Source organism: Rhinolophus hipposideros (genome assembly GCF_964194185.1).
Source record: "Rhinolophus hipposideros genome assembly, chromosome: 11".
In the NCBI taxonomy this organism is placed as follows: Eukaryota; Metazoa; Chordata; class Mammalia; order Chiroptera; family Rhinolophidae; genus Rhinolophus; species Rhinolophus hipposideros.
This window is the reverse complement of record NC_138057.1, coordinates 40,112,147-40,134,249: the sequence shown is the minus strand read 5'-3', so window position 1 is coordinate 40,134,249 and position 22,103 is coordinate 40,112,147. Positions and strand designations below refer to the sequence as shown.

At 35.9% G+C, this 22,103-nt stretch overlaps 1 protein-coding gene across 1 annotated transcript in view; it reads right to left on the bottom strand.

Annotated features, from left to right (window-relative positions):
* The window catches only part of RORB (RAR related orphan receptor B), a 186,447-nt gene that overhangs the window by 46,077 nt on the left and 118,267 nt on the right, over positions 1-22,103 (bottom strand). Inside the window, exons 2-3 of the mRNA XM_081065590.1 lie at positions 7,435-7,520; positions 3,119-3,260 (exon numbers count right to left, since the gene is read on the bottom strand). Coding sequence (XP_080921716.1) covers positions 3,119-3,260; positions 7,435-7,520 — 228 coding nt within the window. The remainder of the gene's footprint in view (positions 1-3,118; positions 3,261-7,434; positions 7,521-22,103) is intronic.

The following is a 22,103-nucleotide window of genomic DNA, read 5'->3' as shown; positions in this document are numbered from 1 at the left end:
AACGGCTGTGGCTACGCTAGCAGAAAGGAATGGGGGCTAGCAAGAAGATGGTGGCTGGCAAGGGTGGACTACTGTTAGGCAGATTATGTAGATCCTGTTTCCTGTGTCTCCAGCCCAGCCGCCAGCGAGAATATATTGGTTTGACTTCCCTGTCTATGGCTCCGTGGGTGTTCCTTTTTGGCCTTACCGCGTCCTGTGTTCTTATGTGGGGAGCAGGAGCCTGCATGACAAATGGCGCAGCGAGCAGGGTCCCCTGCGTGACAGTATGTATTTCAAGTGGATTTAATTTTTGGTTCTTTGTCTAAGCTAAATTTGAACAAATTTGTTATTGCTGAGTTTTCTATTTATATGTGTGTCATGGCTAATAAACCACCATAAAAGCGGAAATTCAGGAGAGAATGACAGTCCAGCAATTCCAACAGTTATAACAAACCATCTACTAGTAGCCATGTTGTTTCAGCGACCAGTTATGGTGAAGAAATTATTCTTGGAGCCAGGCATAATTGACAAAAAGCAAATGCAAATATCAAAATGAAGATGCTACTTTAGGTCTGGGGGAAGGTGGATGGGATGTATGTAGAAAAAAGTTAGGTGTCAGGGCATTTTACCCTGGCTATGGATACTACTGCTAACGCACTTTGAAAATATTTGTTTAACCATTAGAAGATAGTTATAATAAACTACTGGCAGGAGAAACACCACCTGTCCTTCTTGAGTCCTTACTAGACATAGCTAATCAACCATAATTTCAGGGCTTTCCAATCCTTTAATGCTACATACTAGGCATTACTTATCAATAAGAGATAAAACCTATTCAGCTTCCCTCATGTTAGTATGATTTATTTGGTATAAAGTACGCTTTATAATCAAGGTTTAGACCAAATTCCCTCTATATAGCATAGTAAAGAAGAACTTGTTTTCTATTAGAGAGAATCTTTTTTTTTCTTTCTTTCTTTTTTTTTTTTTTTCTGCTGGGGCCCTTTCTCATTCCCTACCACCACTCCCACCCCTAAATCCTCCTCATTAGATTGACATAAGACATGCTCAGGAGGCATTTTGGAAAATGTCCCTGGCAGCCTCAGGGTTGTCTCTGAACTGAATATTAAGATGGATCATTATCTTTAATCCCCAGTATCCTTAGACACTGTATTGCTTTTACTTGCATAGAGGTTTATGTGCTGCAGTAAAGTTCTTCCCCCTTGAGAATAGATTGTGGCTCAACACCTGTCCTTTACGTCATGGGATTCAGACAATCTCCTTGATTTTGTGGGCTGATGTCACTGACTCTGCCTTGAACTATATGCTCATCCCTTGTGCATTCTGTTCCCCAGCGCAGACCCACAAGATCTGCCCTTCCAAAAGAGATACTTCCTTTTATTGTAGGAAGAAATGACAGAGACAAATACCAATGGCTTATTCTTTATACACAATTATTAATGGGGCTTTTCAAATACTGTCAAGTGATATACTACCTCCATATGGTAGAAATGAAGTGCGAAATTGTTAACTCAAATTTCCATAAAATTTTACTAAATAAATCCTGAAAACCATTTAACCCCCATCCTCCACTTTCTTCATTTTAGTTATGTGGAAGTACACAGTGCTATAAATTTACCCTAGGAGTAAATTTATGTGGTTAGCAAGTGTAGAAAAAAATAAACAAACAAAAAAATCAGTTGAGTAATAGAAAAGTTTTATCAGAAACTTTTAGAAAAATAGAAACTTACATCTCTGCGGCTACCTTACCTATAAACTAAAGGGCTCAAGTTCAGATTATTTTTATTTATTTATTTTTTGGTTAAATTTGCCTCATAAGTGTAATTTTGTGCAAGACAAGTTTAGGTGGGTTGGGAATTAGAGCAAAGATAAACAAAAATTCAAGATATAACTATTTGGAGAATAGAAGCTAAGAAGTAAGCAGTTTATATGCTTACATATCAAGACCTATGCAGAGGTGAATTTATCAAATGACTAACAGGCCCACATTTAGTTTAATAACACATAAAATTCCTTTTTACCAAGAGATAGTGCATGCCAATTATCCAAATTTTTAAAAATCTGGAAGTTTTACTTTTCCTTTTTTTGGGGGGTGGGGTGGTGCCTGTGCACTCTCCATCCATATCACCTTGAACTTCATTAGAGGGACTGTGACCAGAGGCACAGAATCCAGGGAGATTCACATAGAGAATAAGTACCAGGGGCATTGTCTTTGTTTCAGGCTCCATGTAAAAGAGAATTGCATGGTTCATTAAACAAACACTTAAGTTCCTGCTTTTAACCAGACCCTGAGGATATAGTGAGAATAAGACAGAAATGGCCCCAAGACTCAGGGCTGCTCACTATCTGATGTAGGAGTTCTGTGGCCAATGTCAATTGGGAAATAATTCGTTTAGATGAATGCTTAAAAATGGAAGAAAAGCTACATGAAATTCTTTGTTTACTTGTCCTTTGTCATTAATCTAAGAAGTTCAGTTGGGGACTCAAGCCACCCCGCTGGGTTGGGCATGAAGGTGGAGTACACACTTGAGGACACCACCTCAGTACATTCTGAGGACACCACCTACACAACCCTTGTAAGACTTGCATGGCGGTTACAGCCTTTGGCATCATCATGACTCAGAATATTCTACATCCTTATATGAGTAGCTGTGACCAGCCAGTGGAGCTTCTGGACTTCCCATAGAAACTCAGTCTGTTCCTTAGCATCTCTTCATATTAAGCCACTTGTGTACCAGTCAGACTTAACTCAGTGACCAAAAGGTCCCAGTTGCCTAGGACTGCAGTTTTAACTCTAAAAATCTCACATGTCAGGAAACCAGCCCCTCATTTGCAGGCAAACCTGGACATGTGGTCACATTTCACTATAGGCCTATGTGCCTTTCACCTAACCTAGTTAGCACAGCTTGCTCCACAAGCTACAAGTCTTTTCTTCCTATTTCATAAGCAATATGATATTTTTATATGTTCTTACTTTTCCTCTTAATGCTCTACCATCATATACTTTTCTTTTCTTATCTCCAATTCCCTTTGTCTAGAATTCTTCCAGTGGCTTAAACAGACTCCAGCAAAGCATCCATCTGAAAACCTTTATGTAGGAAATAGGAAGGCAATGCCTTACCATCTCTTGACATTCCTAGGGCAAGACACTTCTGCAGTCGGCAGTGTTGGCAACGGTTTCTGTTGGTTCTGTCAATTAAACAGTTTCTCTGCCTTGGGCAGGAATAAGAGGCATTGTTCTGCTGGCTCCTCCTAAAGAATCCCTAGAGGGGAAAAAGAGAATGGGAGGGAGATAAGAGTTAAAAACAAAACAGGGAAAGGAAGACCATTAACATTTTTGGTTGCTACATTTTCTACCGTGAACATAACTGAGTTTAATTTTTAAAATTCTTTGGATATCTCCTTTTGGGTAGCTTACAGATGTTTTTACTGAGGAACATGTGTACTATTTACAAAGATATGAAGGTATCATTCATTCATTTAATCAATGTTTACTAAAGACATTTATGAGGTGTGCTGCTCTATGCAAAGAAAAACAGAACAGAGTTCCTCTCCTAAAGAGCAGAGGAAAATGTGGCTGCTAAGCCAAATATGACAAAACTTGATGGGGACAATAACACAGGTTTATATCAAGTGCTGTGGAAGTGAGGGATTTGGCGCATTAGCCGCAATAGCAGTACTGAGGAGTGCGGGCTCTCTTTCTAATTTCTAAGATCCATTTTCACCCATTTGAAAAATTTTGAATTTGGCCGGAATAAATCTGAAAGCTTGTTTTTTAAACCAGTGATGTACCTTATAATCAACCACATCTTTGAATAAAACAATATGGTATATGAACTGTTCTATAAAAAATAAGCTATAAGTAAAAGCTAAACTAATGCTCTCTGTTTGGCCTTAGACTAAAGTGACATAGGAGGTTTTTATGTAAATAAGTTTGGGTCCTGCTACAAAATGACCTGCCATGGACCTTACATTACCTTTCTGAGTAAACCCACAGCTGATTTTATTATTTTTAAAATTCTTTGGATACCACTCACCTTAGTGATCTTACAGAAAACTCTACTTGGAAAAATGAACATTTTCACAAGAGATATGAAAGTATGATTTACCCATTAATTCACGTACTTAATCAGTTTCCCTAACCATTCTTTACTCTTGAATTGCAATACAGCAAACGAGCAAACTGCTACGAACAAAGTGGTGGTCTATAGGAGCTTTGCCAGGAGAAATTTTAGGAAAAATAACCCACAGTCTCACCCTTTGAAAGGGGGAAGCCTAGGAAAGTTCCAGGTGGTGAGCCCACTACCCATCTTGCTGAGAGGCCTGGGATACGTCACCTGGCTTCCGTCAAACAGCTTCCATATTTCCTCAACTGTCAACAGGAGATAGATCAGGGCTGTGACTAGGGTTGAGGCTAGTGAGGCAATCACCTTGGCCACAAAATTTAAGTCACCAAAAGTCTTGGTAATCAGGATAAGTAATATTTTAAAACAATATGTTAAAAATCAACATTAATGCAAAAAACTCCCTAAAGTTTATATAAAGACAGGACCAAGATTGGTAATTTCACTTTGTTTCAGGCATGGTACTGTAAAGGGATCTTGGCCAACCTGTGAAGGACTTCAGAAATGGATGTGTGGCTAAGTGTCTTCTTAGACAGAAAGAGTGCCAACTGGTTTTGTGGTTGTAAGCCCCAAGCCACTCAGCAACAAGCACTAGTTTCATCCTTACAGATCCATCTGTATTATTTATTTAATGGACCATCGGTGGCAGAATGAGATATCTGATTGTCCAGTTCAAATGATTGCATGGAGCCCCTTAAAATAAAGATTATATCTGAGCTCCCAGGGATTGAAATGATGTACTTCATATACCATGAAAGCTGACAGAAAGCATCACCTCAGCCCTTTGATCATGATTAAAGATGACTTGGAATTTACATTTTAAGAAAGAATTGGGTGGTTTTAATCTTTGGGTACTCCAGTGCCACGGAGCAGAAGAGTTGACAGAAAAGACTTTTACGAAGTCACAGTTACAGCCCTAATTCAAGGCCAATTTGACATTAATCACGAGGCATTTCTTGCTTTTCTATTGCTCATTATTGTAAATAAGGTTTTTGGCATGAAAAAGAGATTTCATTTCAAATTTTATTGAATGAATAGGAATTTGAATAAGTGCACAAGCTGAATTGATGTTATTTAAAATGGGTTGTTTATGTTGACTGGAAAACAGTGTTACGAAAATTCAGAGGTTGATACTAAATGTGCTGACATTGACATATTATTCTAAATGGAATTTCTTGAGTTTTCTATTTGGAGAAGAATGTAGCATATTTACAAATGTGGGTTTTTCCACGAAATAAAAAAGTGGTGTGGCATACAATTTTATTTTGACTAAAACCTCAGAGTATGCTTCAGAATAATGCATAATTTCTTTGATTGTGGATTCCTCCTTTAAACAGAAAAGATGACAGGAGACTGAACACTTGTTCCTGACTATTGGTCTGTTGGAATATATTTCTTCAGCAGTTAAATCTTCTGGAAATTACTGCTTTTAATGTTTTACTCCTTAACATGAATACATCCACATATTCTGAAATCAGGTATTTTCAAAATAGAGCTTATACAATGAAACACAAAGCTTCACTTTGACACGAATCTAAAAAATATTTTTTCTGTGGATACTATGACCAGAGCTTTCAAAATTTCGTAATAAACTGACACAGTGGTGGAAATGCTTTCACTGGAGAGGGTTCTGATTCCAAAATTATTAGTGTTTACAAAGAAAACGATTTGTCTACCTGCCCAGAGATAGTAATAACTTATTTTAGGGGTTGGGACCAAAATTGCTGATTTGTAGTTTTGTTGTATTGTTTCTTCTGATGAGTTGAAAAAATTGAATTAAGGTGGATAATGTGCAATTCTTAATTGCAGGTCTGCAGAGGAACAGAATGCAAGGCACATCTCATGATGGTCAAATATGGATGATTGATAATTACTTCTGAAGCAGGTCTGTATGTTGATGGGCTACTTACCACCTTAATGTTATTGTCTCATCTCTGCATCCCTCCCCCGGATTTATTTTCATTAGTTTTCTTTTTCCTTTTCTCCCCTCCAGTTTCAATTCCAGGAATCATACTTCTTGAGACATTATAAGACATTGGCCATTTTTCACATAGCACCACTATTTGACAATTAAAATACTTTTTGTTTAATTTACATTTGAAAGTCTCTTAAGATTAAGGTTGGTTCTTAGAATCTATGATTGTGCTACTTCTCCTTCAGTTTGCTGATCTTAAATTAACGATTTACTTTCTTGCATCTTTGATCAAAAATATAATTGTTTTTGCCAATAACTTTGCCAGCATATCTCTTTTCCTTCCCAGAGTATAGCAGCATTTTATTTGTTCTGGTTACACATTGCCCTTTAAAGTTAGTTGTAGACTGGTATTTTTTCCCCCTTGATATTTAGTCTCTCTTTCCTTCTAAGGAATAATTTAACAAATTTGTTATTAAATTTCAAATTTCTTTTATTTCAGACTAAGTCTATGTTAATTACTATTTCCCCACCTTCTTCGTCCTATCTATCTGTCTGTCTATCTATCTATCTATCTATCTATCTATCTATCTATCTATCTATCTATCTATCTATCTATCATCATCATCTATCTATCACTGGTCATCATCTATCTATGCCAGCTTTGTATTGTAAAAACAACTTGCCCATAGGAATGAGTTTGTTTTGGAAGGATTGGTTGCATCTGTCGGGGAGGGAAGCACTGGACTTAGAATGAAAAAAACTGTTTCTGGTCATGCTCTCTCACTAACTAGATCATTGACATTGGCCAAATGACATAATCTTGTTTTATACCTCAGGGCCTCATTGAAAAATAAGGAGGTTGAGGCAGATGATTTTTAATTAATTTACAGATTATGCGGTCTATTAACATTTCATGCTTCCGGTTTTTAAAATATTTTTCTGGCATGTGAGAATAAAGGATGGCCATATGCATATTGCCACTATTACTTGGATTTCTTCTTTCTCAAGCAGATAAATAAATCTGGGACCATTAGCCTACAGTCTTTAGTTCTTTCATATATAGTAGTAAATGCCATGGAATTTACTGGACACAATATTGTTAAAAAGGCAAGAATCAGCATTTATACTTCTGTAAATGTGAATAATTCGGTATTTTACATCACAACCCATTTTTAAGTATCTGCTGACGAATTAGACAATAACAAAAAAGGTTAAAAGACAAAGAAGGGAAAACAAACCCACCCACCCACCAAAGGAGAAATCCTGAATGTCAGCAGCAGGCACCAGCATCCCTTAGTAGGCCTTCTTTAAAAAGGTGTCACCACCTGCATAGCAAGGTACATGGAGGCCTGGGGCAAACATGGCTGCTCTGGGCAGTGCTGTGTTTAAGTCCCATACCTTGCAGCCTTCACACGTGATGACTCCGTAGTGGATCCCGGAGGACTTATCGCCACAAATTTTGCATGGTATCACTTCAATTTGTGCTGAAAAGGGAAAAGGGACATTTTGAGCTTACAAAGTTGTCTTCTTCCTTTCACCCTCCTACCTCCCTCCCCGCCAGACCTTAGTGTTTGAAGATACTGGGGAGGTGGACGTGGGGTCATCCACTACTATTTGAATGGCCTCCCTAAGCTGCTTCTAATTGAAAGGGCATCCATCTTTTTGCTTTCTTTTTCTCAAACTAAATGTATTTCTCAAACTAATATAACCAGGGACCAGAAATTTTCTAAACTTTTGCCTTCACTGTTTCTTTTTTCCTTTTTAAACTTGACTTTGAAATAGTGTGACGCAGAAATCCCTGGAATCTCTGTCTTTGGTATTCTTATTTTGCACTTCAAACATTAAGTCACTGAGAGTTATCGCATTGCCTTATTTCAGTAATATTTGAAATAAGTAAATAAAGAAAACTGGACGCGGCAGTGGTGACTTTATACATTACGTGGCTGAATGTTTACTTGTGAAAATGCCAATAATGAATCAGGCAGATATTTACTGAGCATACACTATGTGTCCACTAAAATGATAAAGGTTGTTGACACAAGACACAATATACTGACACCAATAAACTAATTAATAAAATATAATACAGGGAGAAATCAGAGAAAAATGATAAAGTATGTGGGTACTAACTATGACTTTAGTAGGAAATAAAATCATTTCATTTGAAGTGACAGTTTGGTTGCTTTTGAAGATTGTGTAGAATTTAGTTAGGCTGAAGTGAAAGGCAAAGGGCATTTCTCTAAGCAGAATTGAATGACGGAGGTCCGGAATGAATAAAGGAGGTCCGGAATGAATGAAGGAGGTTCAGAATGATTATGGCTTGTGATCATTGAGACAAGCAACCTGGCTCTAATGGAAACTTGGGCCTTATAGTTGGATAGAGGAAGTGATAGCAGATTATGGAGCTCCTGGAATTTAGGCAGAGGAATTTTCAACTGATATCACTTGTCACAGGCAATCAGGGAAGTGAACAGGGGAAGAAATGATGAAAGTGGTGGTTTGGGTACCTTAACGAAGGTGAGTTTCGTAGGTTAACCAGAAACAAGTGCAAGACCAACTAAACGGCTATACCTAACCTGGGTGTTAGGAGATGAACCTGTGGATTACATCAGTAGCAGGATAAATGGAGAGGAAGAGGCAAATAAAAGAGAGTGCGAAGGTAGAGGTTGAGAAGTTAAAAATGACAGAAAGGACACAGAGGTAGAAACCAATGAATAATAAGGTGACTTCTAGCTTCCTAGCCTTGAGGGTAAGATTAAATAGTATGTTTGACAAAAATAAGGATGTTAGTAAGGCAACTACTTTGTGGATTATGGTGAAGCATGGGCTTTCCATTTTATATGTGTGCAATTTGGTGTCTTGTAGGCCCCTGTATGTGGAACCACTTAGAAAGATGATTTTAAGTCATCAGCATCGAGATTATAGATAAATTCATGGGATAAACTTTATTTAGAATGTAGTAGTTCCCGTGTCTCTGATAGTATTCTAAGTGTTGTTAAAATTAAACACACTACGAAGATTTGCTTTTCCAACTCCCAATTTAAAATAATTATGCAAAATATGCTTCAAATGCTTTGTATATCAATGTGCCACTTGGATGTTTTTTGCAGTTTCTCACCCTTGAATATACAAAACAAATAAATGCAAGAAATACCCTCTTTTTCTTATTGTTCTACATTAAAAAAGGATACCAGGTTGGTGCAAAAGTAATTGCGGTTTTGCAATTATTTTTAACCTTTTACACCACAATTACTTTTGCATCAACTTAATACTTAGCTTTAGAAGCATATTAAATTTCTTGAAACTAAATATTTCACAGTAAGTTTAAGTCACCTAGTAAGTTTAATTCAGTGTTATATCGTTATATTTCATATGAGAAAACTGAGGATCCAGGTGGTTAATGATGCCCTTGAGCTGACCTGGAGATGGCAACCAGAAATTACCCAATTTTCCTGATATTTCATTCAGTAGCCCTTTCTCTGCTGCCCGCAAAGATAAAATATGAATACAAATTTGAAATCCTATATTACTGCAATAACACCAGCTGAAGAGATAATGGTGAAAATATCAGAAGAGACAAAGTCAATTAAAATACGTATTAGGCTATTTTTATTTGCTTCTAGTTTTTTACCTTTCACATTACTTTAGCTACTATTTATTTTCAAGATTTGTGATACAGAAAAATGAGAGATTTGATGTTCTGTTCAGTTCTGTTCTCTTGGATTCCAGTCCCTACTATGTTAATGATTGGGGCCATGGCAATTATAAAATCTCTGATCTTGTTTTTTGGTTTATAAAGCTGAGCTGACAAACTTCATAGATTTATGCGGATTAAATGAGGTGTTTAGTAGAAGTGTCTTGTAAATAGCAAAGACTTACAAAATGTCAGTATTCTTCATCATCATCATTGTGAACTGCTATTACTAATACTTTTGGACAAGAAATAGGATAAGCCACATTACTATTTTTTTTCTTAAAAATCTTATCATTTATAAAAATCAAATGAAGTTATTTGTGCTGTTTTCTTTTTGTTTCATTTTTTGATAACCTTTCAAACGGTGGACTCTTTACAATGATTACAAAATTGACTAAAAATCCCAGGTATCCATTGTACAGTTTTTAGGCTTATATGATATTAAGTCAGAGGGGCTCTTTGCATAAATTACTCCCCAGGAAGTAACTTACACATGGGGAGAATCTGCTTCAATAAGTTCTTAATTATAAAATGATCTAACTCTAAAGGAAATGAAAATAGAGGTAATTTGCCCCCTGGGATGTGAGAAGATGTTTTTGAAAACCACAAAGGTTATCTTCCACAACTTCAGAAATACAAATGGGATAAGAAATGATTCCATACAGCATCTGCATATTTATACATATTTATAATCCTAGCTCAACATGTAATCCTGAAGAACCATAAACACTTTAACAGTATTTTTAAAGAGAAAGAAGACACTTACAAGGGTATATGTGTGTTGCTGTGTGTGGGAAGGGATGATCGATTTGGAAAACCTATGACCATTTTTACTTATGGCAGAATAGATCATCTGAGGTTTATTACAGGAGAAGATAAACTTAAATCATTTAAAGTACGAATCCTTTGCCTTTTCTCTTGTTTAAAATAAACTACTTCTGAAATACAAGTTCATACTTCATACAGTGTGTTTTCTAAAGCACATCTTCAAGACAGAGTACGAGTATTTCAGACACTGATTAGGACAACAGGTCACCTGATTGCTCCAACAGTTGCCATTTCTAAATAGTGTTACACCAGCCATCTCCTCCCATGAAATTACCTTGAGTGAATACATATCTGGTGACATGCTATCGATCATGATTTCAAACTGAACATCTAGGGAAGGTTTGGTGACTTGGACCTCACCAGATATTACAATGATGGTGTGATAAGGAAACTGAGGAGGGAGTTCCACTTTCATACCTTTGCTTCACTTGGGGATTAATTAACAAATACCTTTCTCTGAGAGACAAATGTAGAGGAGCTAAAATGCCCTGAGAGATGGCTCGTATGCTCATTTTTCTGTTTTTCCATTTCTTTTTATCTTCCTCACTTATATTGATTTATTGGTAATCCTTTGTGGAAACTCTATTTAAAATTTTGTCTACCAATTAAATTTTTTGTTTATAAAACAATCAGATGCAATTTTTCTTGAAATGATATTCTTACAATGTCAAAAAAAGTCATGAACAATTTAAAATAATTTGATGTTTTATGTTATATTAGAACAATTTATGAAGTATAGTTAACGTAATATGCTGTGATTTGGTAGGCAGGTCCCATTCAACAATATGGAGTAGTCAAAATTTGTCTCTTTTTTGAAGATGGTGGTCCTCTCCCCTCCAGTGCCTCCTGAAGGCCCTTCCTTGCTTAGGCTCCTTACCACAACATCACACAAAATCACCATGTATTCAATTCTTCCTGCTAATCAAAATGTACACATCTTTTGTTCTGCTCTCTCAGAATACCCTGCTGGTGAAGGCAGGTGTTAATTTAGATTAACTAATCCAGGCTAATGAGTTAACTCTGAAATGTATCACTTCGACCCATCAAAATAGCTTAACTTTTAAAAGCATCCATCAGGAATGGTAGTAATAATAGGCTGTTCAGGTACTTTCTGGTTGGAGGAAACATTTTTGCTCTGTGTGACTCAATTCCATCTCTTAAAACTCCACCTGGCCATTTTATGTTCTGGGTATTTTGAGTCCATTGACAACAGGATCCAGGTCATACTCTTTTTTCATATTTTCTATGGAACTCAAAAGAGAATTTTTATAACATCTTAAAGCAGTGGTGCTAAATTTCTTTCTCTTTCAGTAGAAGCAAGAGATTTGACATACTCCGTTTTATAAACGAGGCTTTAAGCAATACTGATTTTCCATATATGGGGTGAGGAGAAGAAATCAGAATCTTGAGATTAGGGTAGATGTATATTTGGAAATAGCCCCCCTCCCAGGTGATTAGGCCCCACTGAGGATTAAATGAATCACATTATTAAGTAGGAATTCTCTGTAGCATATAAACCGTCTGTAAAATCAATAAAACCTAATCCTTTCCCTAGAATCTGAAAATATTAAGGAGTGACCAGTAATTTCCTGACTCTTGGTTTGGGGCTATACTTGTGGTATCTTTTGTTTTCTGCCCTCACCTCCTTTTTTCCTTAAGGCAAATAAACATCTACCCAGTCTACAATAACTCCCATTCCTGGACACTGGGTTTGCTTCTCAGTTTCAGTTTCCCAGAATTTTCCATTTATACTAAAAGTGAGCAGTGACGGAAAGACTCTTAATGTCTGAGTAAAACACAATTTGCACTTATAAAAACTTCCAATAAAGATGACTATTTTGGTTTAAAATCCTTTCACAGATGGTTTCAGTAGCTCAAGTTGCATCTCATCTACTCAAATTGCATCCCATCTATTATTTGCAGCAAATCCAAGTTAAAATCACTGTTGGTACTCTGTCCCTCTCCCACTTGCAGACTGACATGTGTCTACCTCTCTTAGGTATAAAATCTTCTGATGTCGCATAACCACAAACCCGAAGGATGAAGCAAGTATTCCTAAGATCTGGTTCCATAGTAAACATTGATTTGTCAGAAAACAACTCCCAAATTGGGGTGGGATGGAAGTGTGGAAAAAATGAGACCCTCAAAAAAAAAGTAAGTCTTTGAGTTTTTGCCCTTATATCATGCTATATAGCGAGTCTAAAAGATTCCTGATGTTGGATCCGGTATGTGTTCATGCATAGCTCATCAGGGCACACAGCATCGTAATCCTAGCTTCCTGCTTAAACCCCAAATACAGTGCATGAAATTCAAATACAGGGCAATTCTAATTCCTACTATAATGCCCTATACCCATCAGCATTTGAGGTCTCCCTTTCTTCCCGAACTCTCTGCTGTAATATTCTGCGTGGTGGTTTGTGTGAGCCCTCTGCTGCATTCAGTTGACAGACAGCTTCTGAATGACCTAAAGGTAACTAATTTCCTGAACTACATATCATTGAAAGCTAGAATTAAAAAAAAAATTACTATCATATATTAGTGGCAAAGAATGATTTTATTTTAAAGGCACGATTGGTAAGATTATCATGTAGGGAGTTGATTTATCTTCTACATAGGATCATTTACCTCTGAAGTGTTGCTTGTCTACTGTAACTCCTCAGAAGATTGAAATAACAGAGAATGTAATCAACAAACAACAATGAGAGTGATTAGTATTATCATTAGTAGCAATTACTGATAATAAGTTGAATATCCCCCTTGGAAACAAATCACTTTCATAAATCATAGTGGTTTTAAACTCATAATTTATGAATTAATTCCCATTAAATATATCTTGTCCTGTCAAAGTTTTAATTATAATGAGATAATGTGTGTGTAGGAACTGACATCATTCAGGTTGAAAGGAGTTAATATGTGCCAAGACCACCCAAAGTGTGGTCCATCCAAAGATGGGTGGCACTGGCATGACCTGGGAGCATGTTAGAAATGCAGAATATCAAGACATATCCCAGACCAATGAAATCAGAATTTGTTGTTTAACAAGCTCCCCAGGATGGCATTCAAGGTTGAGAAGAACTGTTCCCTGATCCCAGGTAATTACAGTTGTAGCTACTCTAAGAACTGATGGAATTTTTAATTTCTCTGGCACTAGGAAAAATTAAAAACTTGACAGGATTCTGGAAAAGTAGTTTCTGCTATTGTCTTTTAGGCATTTCTCTTTTGTTCAAAAGGTGGTAGGACAATGGACGGATTAGTTACAAAAAACTCTGGTCATTAACTGACAAGGCAGAAGAAAAAGAAGCCAGTGTGTTTCCAGAAACATCTTGACTTACTGTAATTAACACCTAGTGTACTGGGTTTCTTTTGCAGATTTAACGATTGTCAGCTGAACCTATATCTTCTTCACATTATAACACTGTGTGGTAGTGTGTTCCCCCTCTTCTGTAGACTTGCTCTTAGGGTTGTGGCCATTAGCTCACTCTCTGGACACTCAGTGTGAAAAATCCATATGACCCAGCAATCCTTCTCCTGGGTACATATCCAAAAAATCTGAAAACATTTATCTGTAAAGATATATGTGCTCTGACGTTCATTGCAGCTTTATTTACAGTGGCCAAGACCTGGAAACAATCAAAGTGTCCTTCGATAGATGATTGAATAAAGAAGATATAGTATATATACACAATGGAATACTATTCTGTCATGAGGAAAGATGAAATAGTACCATTTGTGACAAGATGGATGGATCTGGAGATTATTATGCTAAGTGAAATAAGTCAGACAGAAAAAAAGTCGAGAACCATGTGATTTCACTGATATGTGGGATATAAAACTGAAAACAACAAAGGAACAAGACAAACAAACAAAAACTCATAGACATAGACAATAGTTTAGTGGTTACCAGAGCATGGTGGAGGGGTGGTAGATGAGGGTAATGATCAAATATATGGTGAGGGAAGGACCACTGACTCTGGATGGTGAGCACACAATGTGATATATAGATGGTGTATTACAGAATTGTACACTTGAAACCTATGTAACTTTACTAACCAATGTCACCTCAATAAACTAATTAAAAAGAAAAAGAAAAATCCTCTCTTGAAAAGATTTTAAAAAATAGTTTTTCTATTTTAAGAATGGAATTGCACAAAGTTTACTTCTTTCAGTGGAGATAAGGAGATCAAACAATGTTTGAAACAGAAATGAACTCATTTCAGCTATTCATGGTAATTCTGGAAACAAAACATCTGGGAAGCTGCCCCACCATGTGGGGGCAGATTAGTTAACACAGAGTTGAGCAGTCATGATGGATACTCACTGCATTCCTATCATCTATCATAATGCTGTCCTGAGATACGCTACTCAAAGTGAGACTAGCAGTGTTGTTGTTCTCTGGGTGCTTGATAGAAATGCAGGTGCTCAGGTCCTATTCTAGAGCAACATAATCAGAATCCTCACTGTGACAATATATCAATGATTTATATATATACAGTAAAATCTGAGAAATTCTGGAAAAGAGAAAGGGAAGACATCTTACAATTTAACCCTCAGGGTGTCTGCTCCCAAGCCCCAACTCTCTATAAAGAGAACTTTCTATAAAAAGAGAAGACATATATTCTACTTGATAGCTATTTTTTCCAATTATTATTTGCTTCAATTAAAAACCTTGTCTCTCACTCATCAAGAAAAAGAGAGAGAAGACCCAAATTAATAAAATCAGAAATGAAAGAAGGGAAGTGACAACAGACACCACAGAAATACAAAAAAAAAATTTAAGAAAATACTACGAGCAACTATATGCCAACCAATTAGACAATCTGGAAGAAATGGATAAATTTCTAGAAGCATACAATCTTCCAAGGCTGAATCAAAAAGAAACAGAAAATTTGAACAGACCGATTACTACAATGGAATTGAATCAGTAGTCAACAAGCTCCCAACTAATAAAATCCCTGGACCACATGGATTCACAGATGAATTTTACCAAACATTCAAAAAATAATTATCACCTATTCTCCTCAAACTATTCCAAAAAATCCAGAAGGAGGCAAGGCTGCCAAGCTCATTTTATGAGGCCGCTATCACCCCAATCCCAAAACCAGACAAAGACATTACAAACAAAGATAATTATAGGGCAATAGCCCTAATGAACATAGACACAAAAATCCTCAACAAAATATTAGCAAACTGAATTCAGCAATACATTGGAAAGATCATACACCATAACCAAGTGGGATTCATTCCTGGTATGCAAGTTTGGTTCATTAACTTCAAATCAATTAACATGACACATCATGACCAACTCACAGGGACATGCTTGATAAATATAAAAATAAAGCCATTAAATTATATCTTTGAAGGTAGACAATTCAAAAGTTGGAACGGGATTACTAAATTAAAAAAACACAAACATACCCAGAAAACCCCAAGTAACTAAAGTTTGGGGTGAAAAGCACACAATACTATTATACTTCTCATTCTCTTCATTAATAGAAGTGGTAGAGACCATCCCTGAAGTTCTCAGCACTTGTTCAGAGAGTTTGAAAATAATTAGAACATGTCTCTTTCTCCTTGGTGACCAAGAAAGACTAATTCTCTTAAAGTGTGTTAAAAAAGAGACAAGTCACAACTACAGTGGAAAGGACAAGGATATATTCTAAAATACAGAGATCAAAATCTAATTTCAATGCCTTTGTTCTTGAAAAGAGAAACCTGGTAAAATAAAAGTAGCATCGTTATCTTCTCCTAAGATATCTGGGTGGATTTATTTCCCCCATGAGGACCATCTTCACATAAGATCCGAATGTTAGTAACATATTAACACCTTTTCTTCCTAATGTAATAATAACTTTATTTAACTGACTCATAACAACTTATAATTTGCTTGAATGGCCAAGAACTAAACAGTAATATTGTTACTCTGTCATATTTAAAAACACTTCTGTATTTTAATATGCCCTTAGCAAATTATTTGATGCAGCAAATAATTATATAAACAAACTTCAAAACATGGGTAAGATATTTACACCTGTTTTGTGTGTGTCCGAGAGAGAGAGAGAGAGAGAGAGAGAGAGAGAGAGAGAGAGAGAGAGAGAGACAGAGAGAGAGACAGAGAAATGGAAAAAGAACAATCAGTACCAGTAGCCCCAAAGAGTTCCTTTGCCATCAGAGGGTTGACTTAGGGAAAAAATTGTATGAATAGGCACTTCAACGTTACATTAGGGAGTTTTCACTTATGGGAGAACACCTTGGACATATAATGGTACCAGTGATCACTGTATAAGAACTCAGATTTTAGGAACTCATTTTTTGCATTTTATACAAGAGCTTTGATTTTGTCTTTAACATAAACGATGCTATAATAGCAAAATATATCCCAAGTTTCTGTATTAAGCGTTACATTATTATATCATCTATGTTCTAACAAATTGCAATTCATCCTCCATTGCCTCAGCGTTGAATCTTGAAATAAAAAGAAACTATAGGGTAACAGAGACCATTTTAATTTTTACTTCATCTCTAGAGACATAAATGAGTTCAGAGACTGTGGAAAATCATGCTTGGGTTTAGTTCATCTTTACATAGATGGCCTTTTTCAAAGAAGGGGACACATAGAATTTGGAGGAAGGTATTCTCAGCATGCAGCACCAGAAATTATTTAGGGGTAGTGATAATTTAGGATGTCACTCTAGGACATCCTAATGTCCTAGATAATTTCACCCTATGATAACTGTCACAAATTCCCTATATCCATGTAGGCAAAAGCATAGACACCCAGTAAATGTAGAATTAGTGTATGGCTCCTCTGAAGACTGTGGTACCTGTTCTGCTGAGACTGTACACTTTCCCTAAAGAGATTACCAGCATAATCTTAGATATTACAGGACCCGAGCTATCTTATTTTTGAGCTCATCAGATCCAGCATGTTGCATGTAATCTTTAACAGCTTTATTCAGCGTTTACGTAAGCTAGTGAAGGAGTTGTACGAACATGATGACAAAGTAGTAAGAATAGAGACTGAGACTTTAAAATTAAAATTCCATTTTAACAAATCCTCCGTTTGAATTTTTTCTTGTACAAGCAGAAAATTTGTAATCATTATTTGATAGTTTACAATTACATTTGCTTGGAGATATTTATGGTTGTCTCAGTTAACTGTGTCTCTTACACATTAATTTATTCCAAAGGAATTTTGATGCTACCAGGTGGACTGAATTGTAGGAGAAAAAGTTTTTTTTTTTTTTTTGACATTTCTTTAGAGGCTTGAATTACTTCTAAAGTAGCAGAGATACTTATTATTGGTGGAAAATAACAATAGAGGAAAATAATAGAAGAAAAAGACTGGTGACAACCAGAAATTGCTAAGCATGGCACCAAGTATTCTACTGTAGTAACTTAAAAAAAAAAAAGCTGCCGCTTTAATTTAGGATATTCTTTTTAATTCCACTATAATTTAAGAGGAAAGTAAAATATCTGCTTTTCTTTGCAAAATGTAAAGACATACTTATTCATGCAATTCATTTAGAAAATGAGTTGTGTGTTTGCATACAGATGTAAGCTCCTAAAACCAAACACTGTGTTTTATGTAATTGTACAACAGAGGAAATTCATGTTTCTTTTTACATCAAGTAAGTGGAAAGAAGAACATTTATGCTCGCCTGTCAGCCTTTGCTAATTGTAATTCAAACCCAAAGAGGATTAAGTACATAGACGTTAATACGTCCAGTGTTATTAATTTCTGAACAACAATAGCAACAATATCCTGAGTAAATCTGTCAGTCATAAGGATAAATAGCTGTTGAAGACTTCATTGATATCAGGTCTGCAATCTGCTGTTAATGGCTTATTTCACCAATAAAGTTTTTAAACACATGTATTTTGAAGCCAGTAAAGAATTGCCTTGAAACAATATTCTTTTCCTAAAAATACAAGCACCAGGAATCTGTAAGCATTGTAGAAAGATGTAATGCTGAGTGTAGATAAGATTTAGTTTGATTAGTAACTTTTTTGAACAAGTGTAAAGTTTATATTATTTGAATGAAGCAGTTCCGTCGATTTACATTTTAATATTTCCAACTGTTGCTGATTGCTATATAGCAACTAGCAAAAATCACAATAAATCATGCATCACATTTCCCTGAAATATTTTTAAGACAAATGCCCCAAACCTGTCTATGTTATGAAATGTGTGTTTAGGGAACTATGCACTAACTTCCACGTAAAACATGTAGGAGAAAAACCAACATAATTCATCTCGTTGTTAATCATCATTTAACCAAATAGAATTTTTGCTTTTTGAAAACAGATTTCTTACATATGACAAGGTATCTGGTATAATATATTTATGAACTGAATTTTTTTAAAATTAGAAAAGTTGAAATGAGCATAATAATAGCAGTGCCAATGACTAAAATCAAAGCTACAAAATTGTGACAAGGATGTTTGTACTGTTAACCTCATATTGGTGTAATGTGGCAGATGACTATTTGAATTCAATCTTAAAACTTACACCTTTGGTAGCCTTCAGGATATGCTAATATATATAAATATGTTCTCTAGTGTAAAATAAAGTCTGAGTGACTTATTTATTACATACATTCTGAAGTCAGAATATATTTTATTGTTAACACACCTAGCCATTAATTTATTTTGCTGAGACCTTATGAATGCTTACTGTCTTGTCTGGAGAATAGTTCATACAGCTAAGCGTCAGAAGAGAAAAAAAAAATGTAAAACTCACCAGTGGCGTCAGCTTTAGATTTGAGCTCGTTCTCACACATTTTGATGTCGCAATTAAAAATCTAAATGAAAAATATTGCACTTTTCACTAGAGGTCTGACGACTGACACTATGTTACTTCACAACTAGAATCCCAACAGACTGCATTAATGAGATTAAATGAAAGAGGAGTTAAAGGCATCAACTGTTCCATTTCATTAAGTAAGGGTGAAGGGCTGCCCAGGCAAGAAAGGCAGGAGGTAGAATACTGGTTTTTCTTTTTAATACTACTTATTCACAAAATAATGCAGCATTTGCTAAATCAGAATCAACAGTCTAAAAACATCACTTCCTCCCCATCTCCCAGAATTACATAGATACATATAGTTTCTACATTTCAATTCTCCTTTATTTTCATCCCACTGGAATAGGCATATGCCATGTAACAGAGTCATTTCTGTGATTATAAATATGTAACATAAATTTCCTTCAGGATTAGCTTGCTCCACTTATTATGGATCCTCTCTTGACTTCCAGGGATGAAGGACTGCATACAGGTAATATCATGTTCCTGTTCTCCCAAATACTGGATCAAAGTTGTTGATAAACATGAGCATTTTACAGTCAAATAAAATATGCATATCTTAGTTATAGCAGCAGTGGCAACAAAGCCTGGGAACCAGTTTGGGCACTTAATACTAGGTGGGCCACTTAGGCCCAACCCTGAGATCTAAAGTAACTTCATTCTCCCAGCATGCCTTGGTGCTCCCACTTATAAAATAAGGATGATGAAGGTACACAGACAGAAATTTCTGATCCTCATCCCTTGTCACTAGGAAGGATAAATATATGAATATGTAAACACTGCTTTGACTTCCATAGGAAAACAACACAACCTTAATGGGAGAGCAAAATACTCACATGACTATCCGCTTTATTTAACTTTTGCTTAGAGTTACTAAATTGTTTCAATGATAAATCTCAAATCTATCTCTTTACCCCTCACATCCCCACCACCTTTGACAGCTATCATTTCCTTTTCACTAATCCCTTGTCACAAATAGTTTCTTGATCTCCATTCCTTCTATTTCTCTTTTCTTTTAAACATCTCTGCTTTTTTTCTGGCTTAAACACTGAAGTAGAACTGCTTTTCGACAGGAAGGAAGGCCAGGGGTGGAGAGGTGGTTAGAGGAGGCTGGGTAAACCCATCAAATACTATTGTTAGCATGGTAGAGCTGAGCCCAGTGGTGCTCAGCTTTGCATGCTCATTGGAATAATCTAGAGAATTTAAAAATATTGATGCCCAGAGATTTCTCTCTTACCTCCCACTGATTTGTTTGGTGTGGGCCAGGGCATCTAAAGTTTTTAAACATATCCAAAGTGTTTCTAATCGGCAGCCAGGACTGAAGATTCCTGGAATGTTTCTCAGAGTCACCAGAGATGTATGTTAATGTATGTTAAATGTACAGATTCCTGACCCCCACCAATTACTGAGTCAGAATCTTCTGAGGAGGGGCCTGGAAAGCTATAATAATAAGTACTCAAGTATTTGCTATGATAGATAAATTTGGGAAAAGCTCAAGGAAAGAATCTTGGAATTTGAATTAAAACTTATTGTTTTGAATTCTTGGGTAAGTTATTTAATATTTTCTGTGTCTTAGGTGGCATATTTCTGAAATAAAATTATAACACCTACCCACTAGAGTTGCATGAGGAAGGAGTAAATGTGAAAATCCTTTGCACAGGTTCTGGTGTATACATATTGGAAATTCAATATACTTGAAAATGAATCTGCTTGCCTTGACTTATCTCCAAGACATGCATTTTAGTGTTGGCTTTAGTTATCATTTGTTCATCAGTCAATACAAATTAATTAATTAACTAATTAATAATTAATGCTATTCGTACTAGACACTGAGAAATAAATATTATGGAGCTCACAGTCCAGTGTGTATTGAAAACCAATAAATTTAATCCTACTTAAATTCTTCCATTGTAGTTGTCAGTGTTCTGTATAATACTAGAAATAATATTTTTAGACCTGTTGGTAATAAGGAGAAGAAAGTCATTTAAAAACTCTTTCTGGCCAGAACGTAAACAGATTTGGGGGATAGCAGATGTCTCCTGTGTTATAGTTTAAATGAGGAAACAGAATTGTTCTCTGTGAACTATTTAAAGGTTATTAAATACTAATTTGTATGGAATGAAATTTATAGGCACTACCATATTTTCCCCAAAATAAGACCTAACTGGAAAAATAAGCCCTAGCATGATTTTTTCAGGATGCTTGTAATATAAGCCCTACCACAAAAATAAGCCCCAGTTAAGATCCTCAGCCAGACGGACGCATTTTATACATCTGTTGCAATACATGACGGATGTATTGAATTATAAAATAATAATATCAATATACAATTAAATATAAATAAATAATATTATTGACATTAATACTTAAAATAAATAATAATACAAACTGTAATTAAGTATTTGTAAATACCTAAGTGGGTGCCTTTGGATGAGAGATAAACGCCAATGTAAACAGATGAACTTGAGACTTATTGCCCAATGACCAATTGGAGTACAGACACAACGCAGGAATAACGTGCGCACTTGATAACCAACGGATGTGGTTGTGTCTAATATGAACCTTCATAATTCAATACACTGTGTGTTGTAACAGATGTACTTAATGCACTTGTGTGAAATAAAGAAACGTTTCTGAATTTTGGTGCCTGCAATTTTTCGTCACTTTTGTGTGGACCATCATTCTTAACTGTCATCATTTTTGTTGCCACTCCTGTCTCTTAAGTCTTCAATTAACACTTGA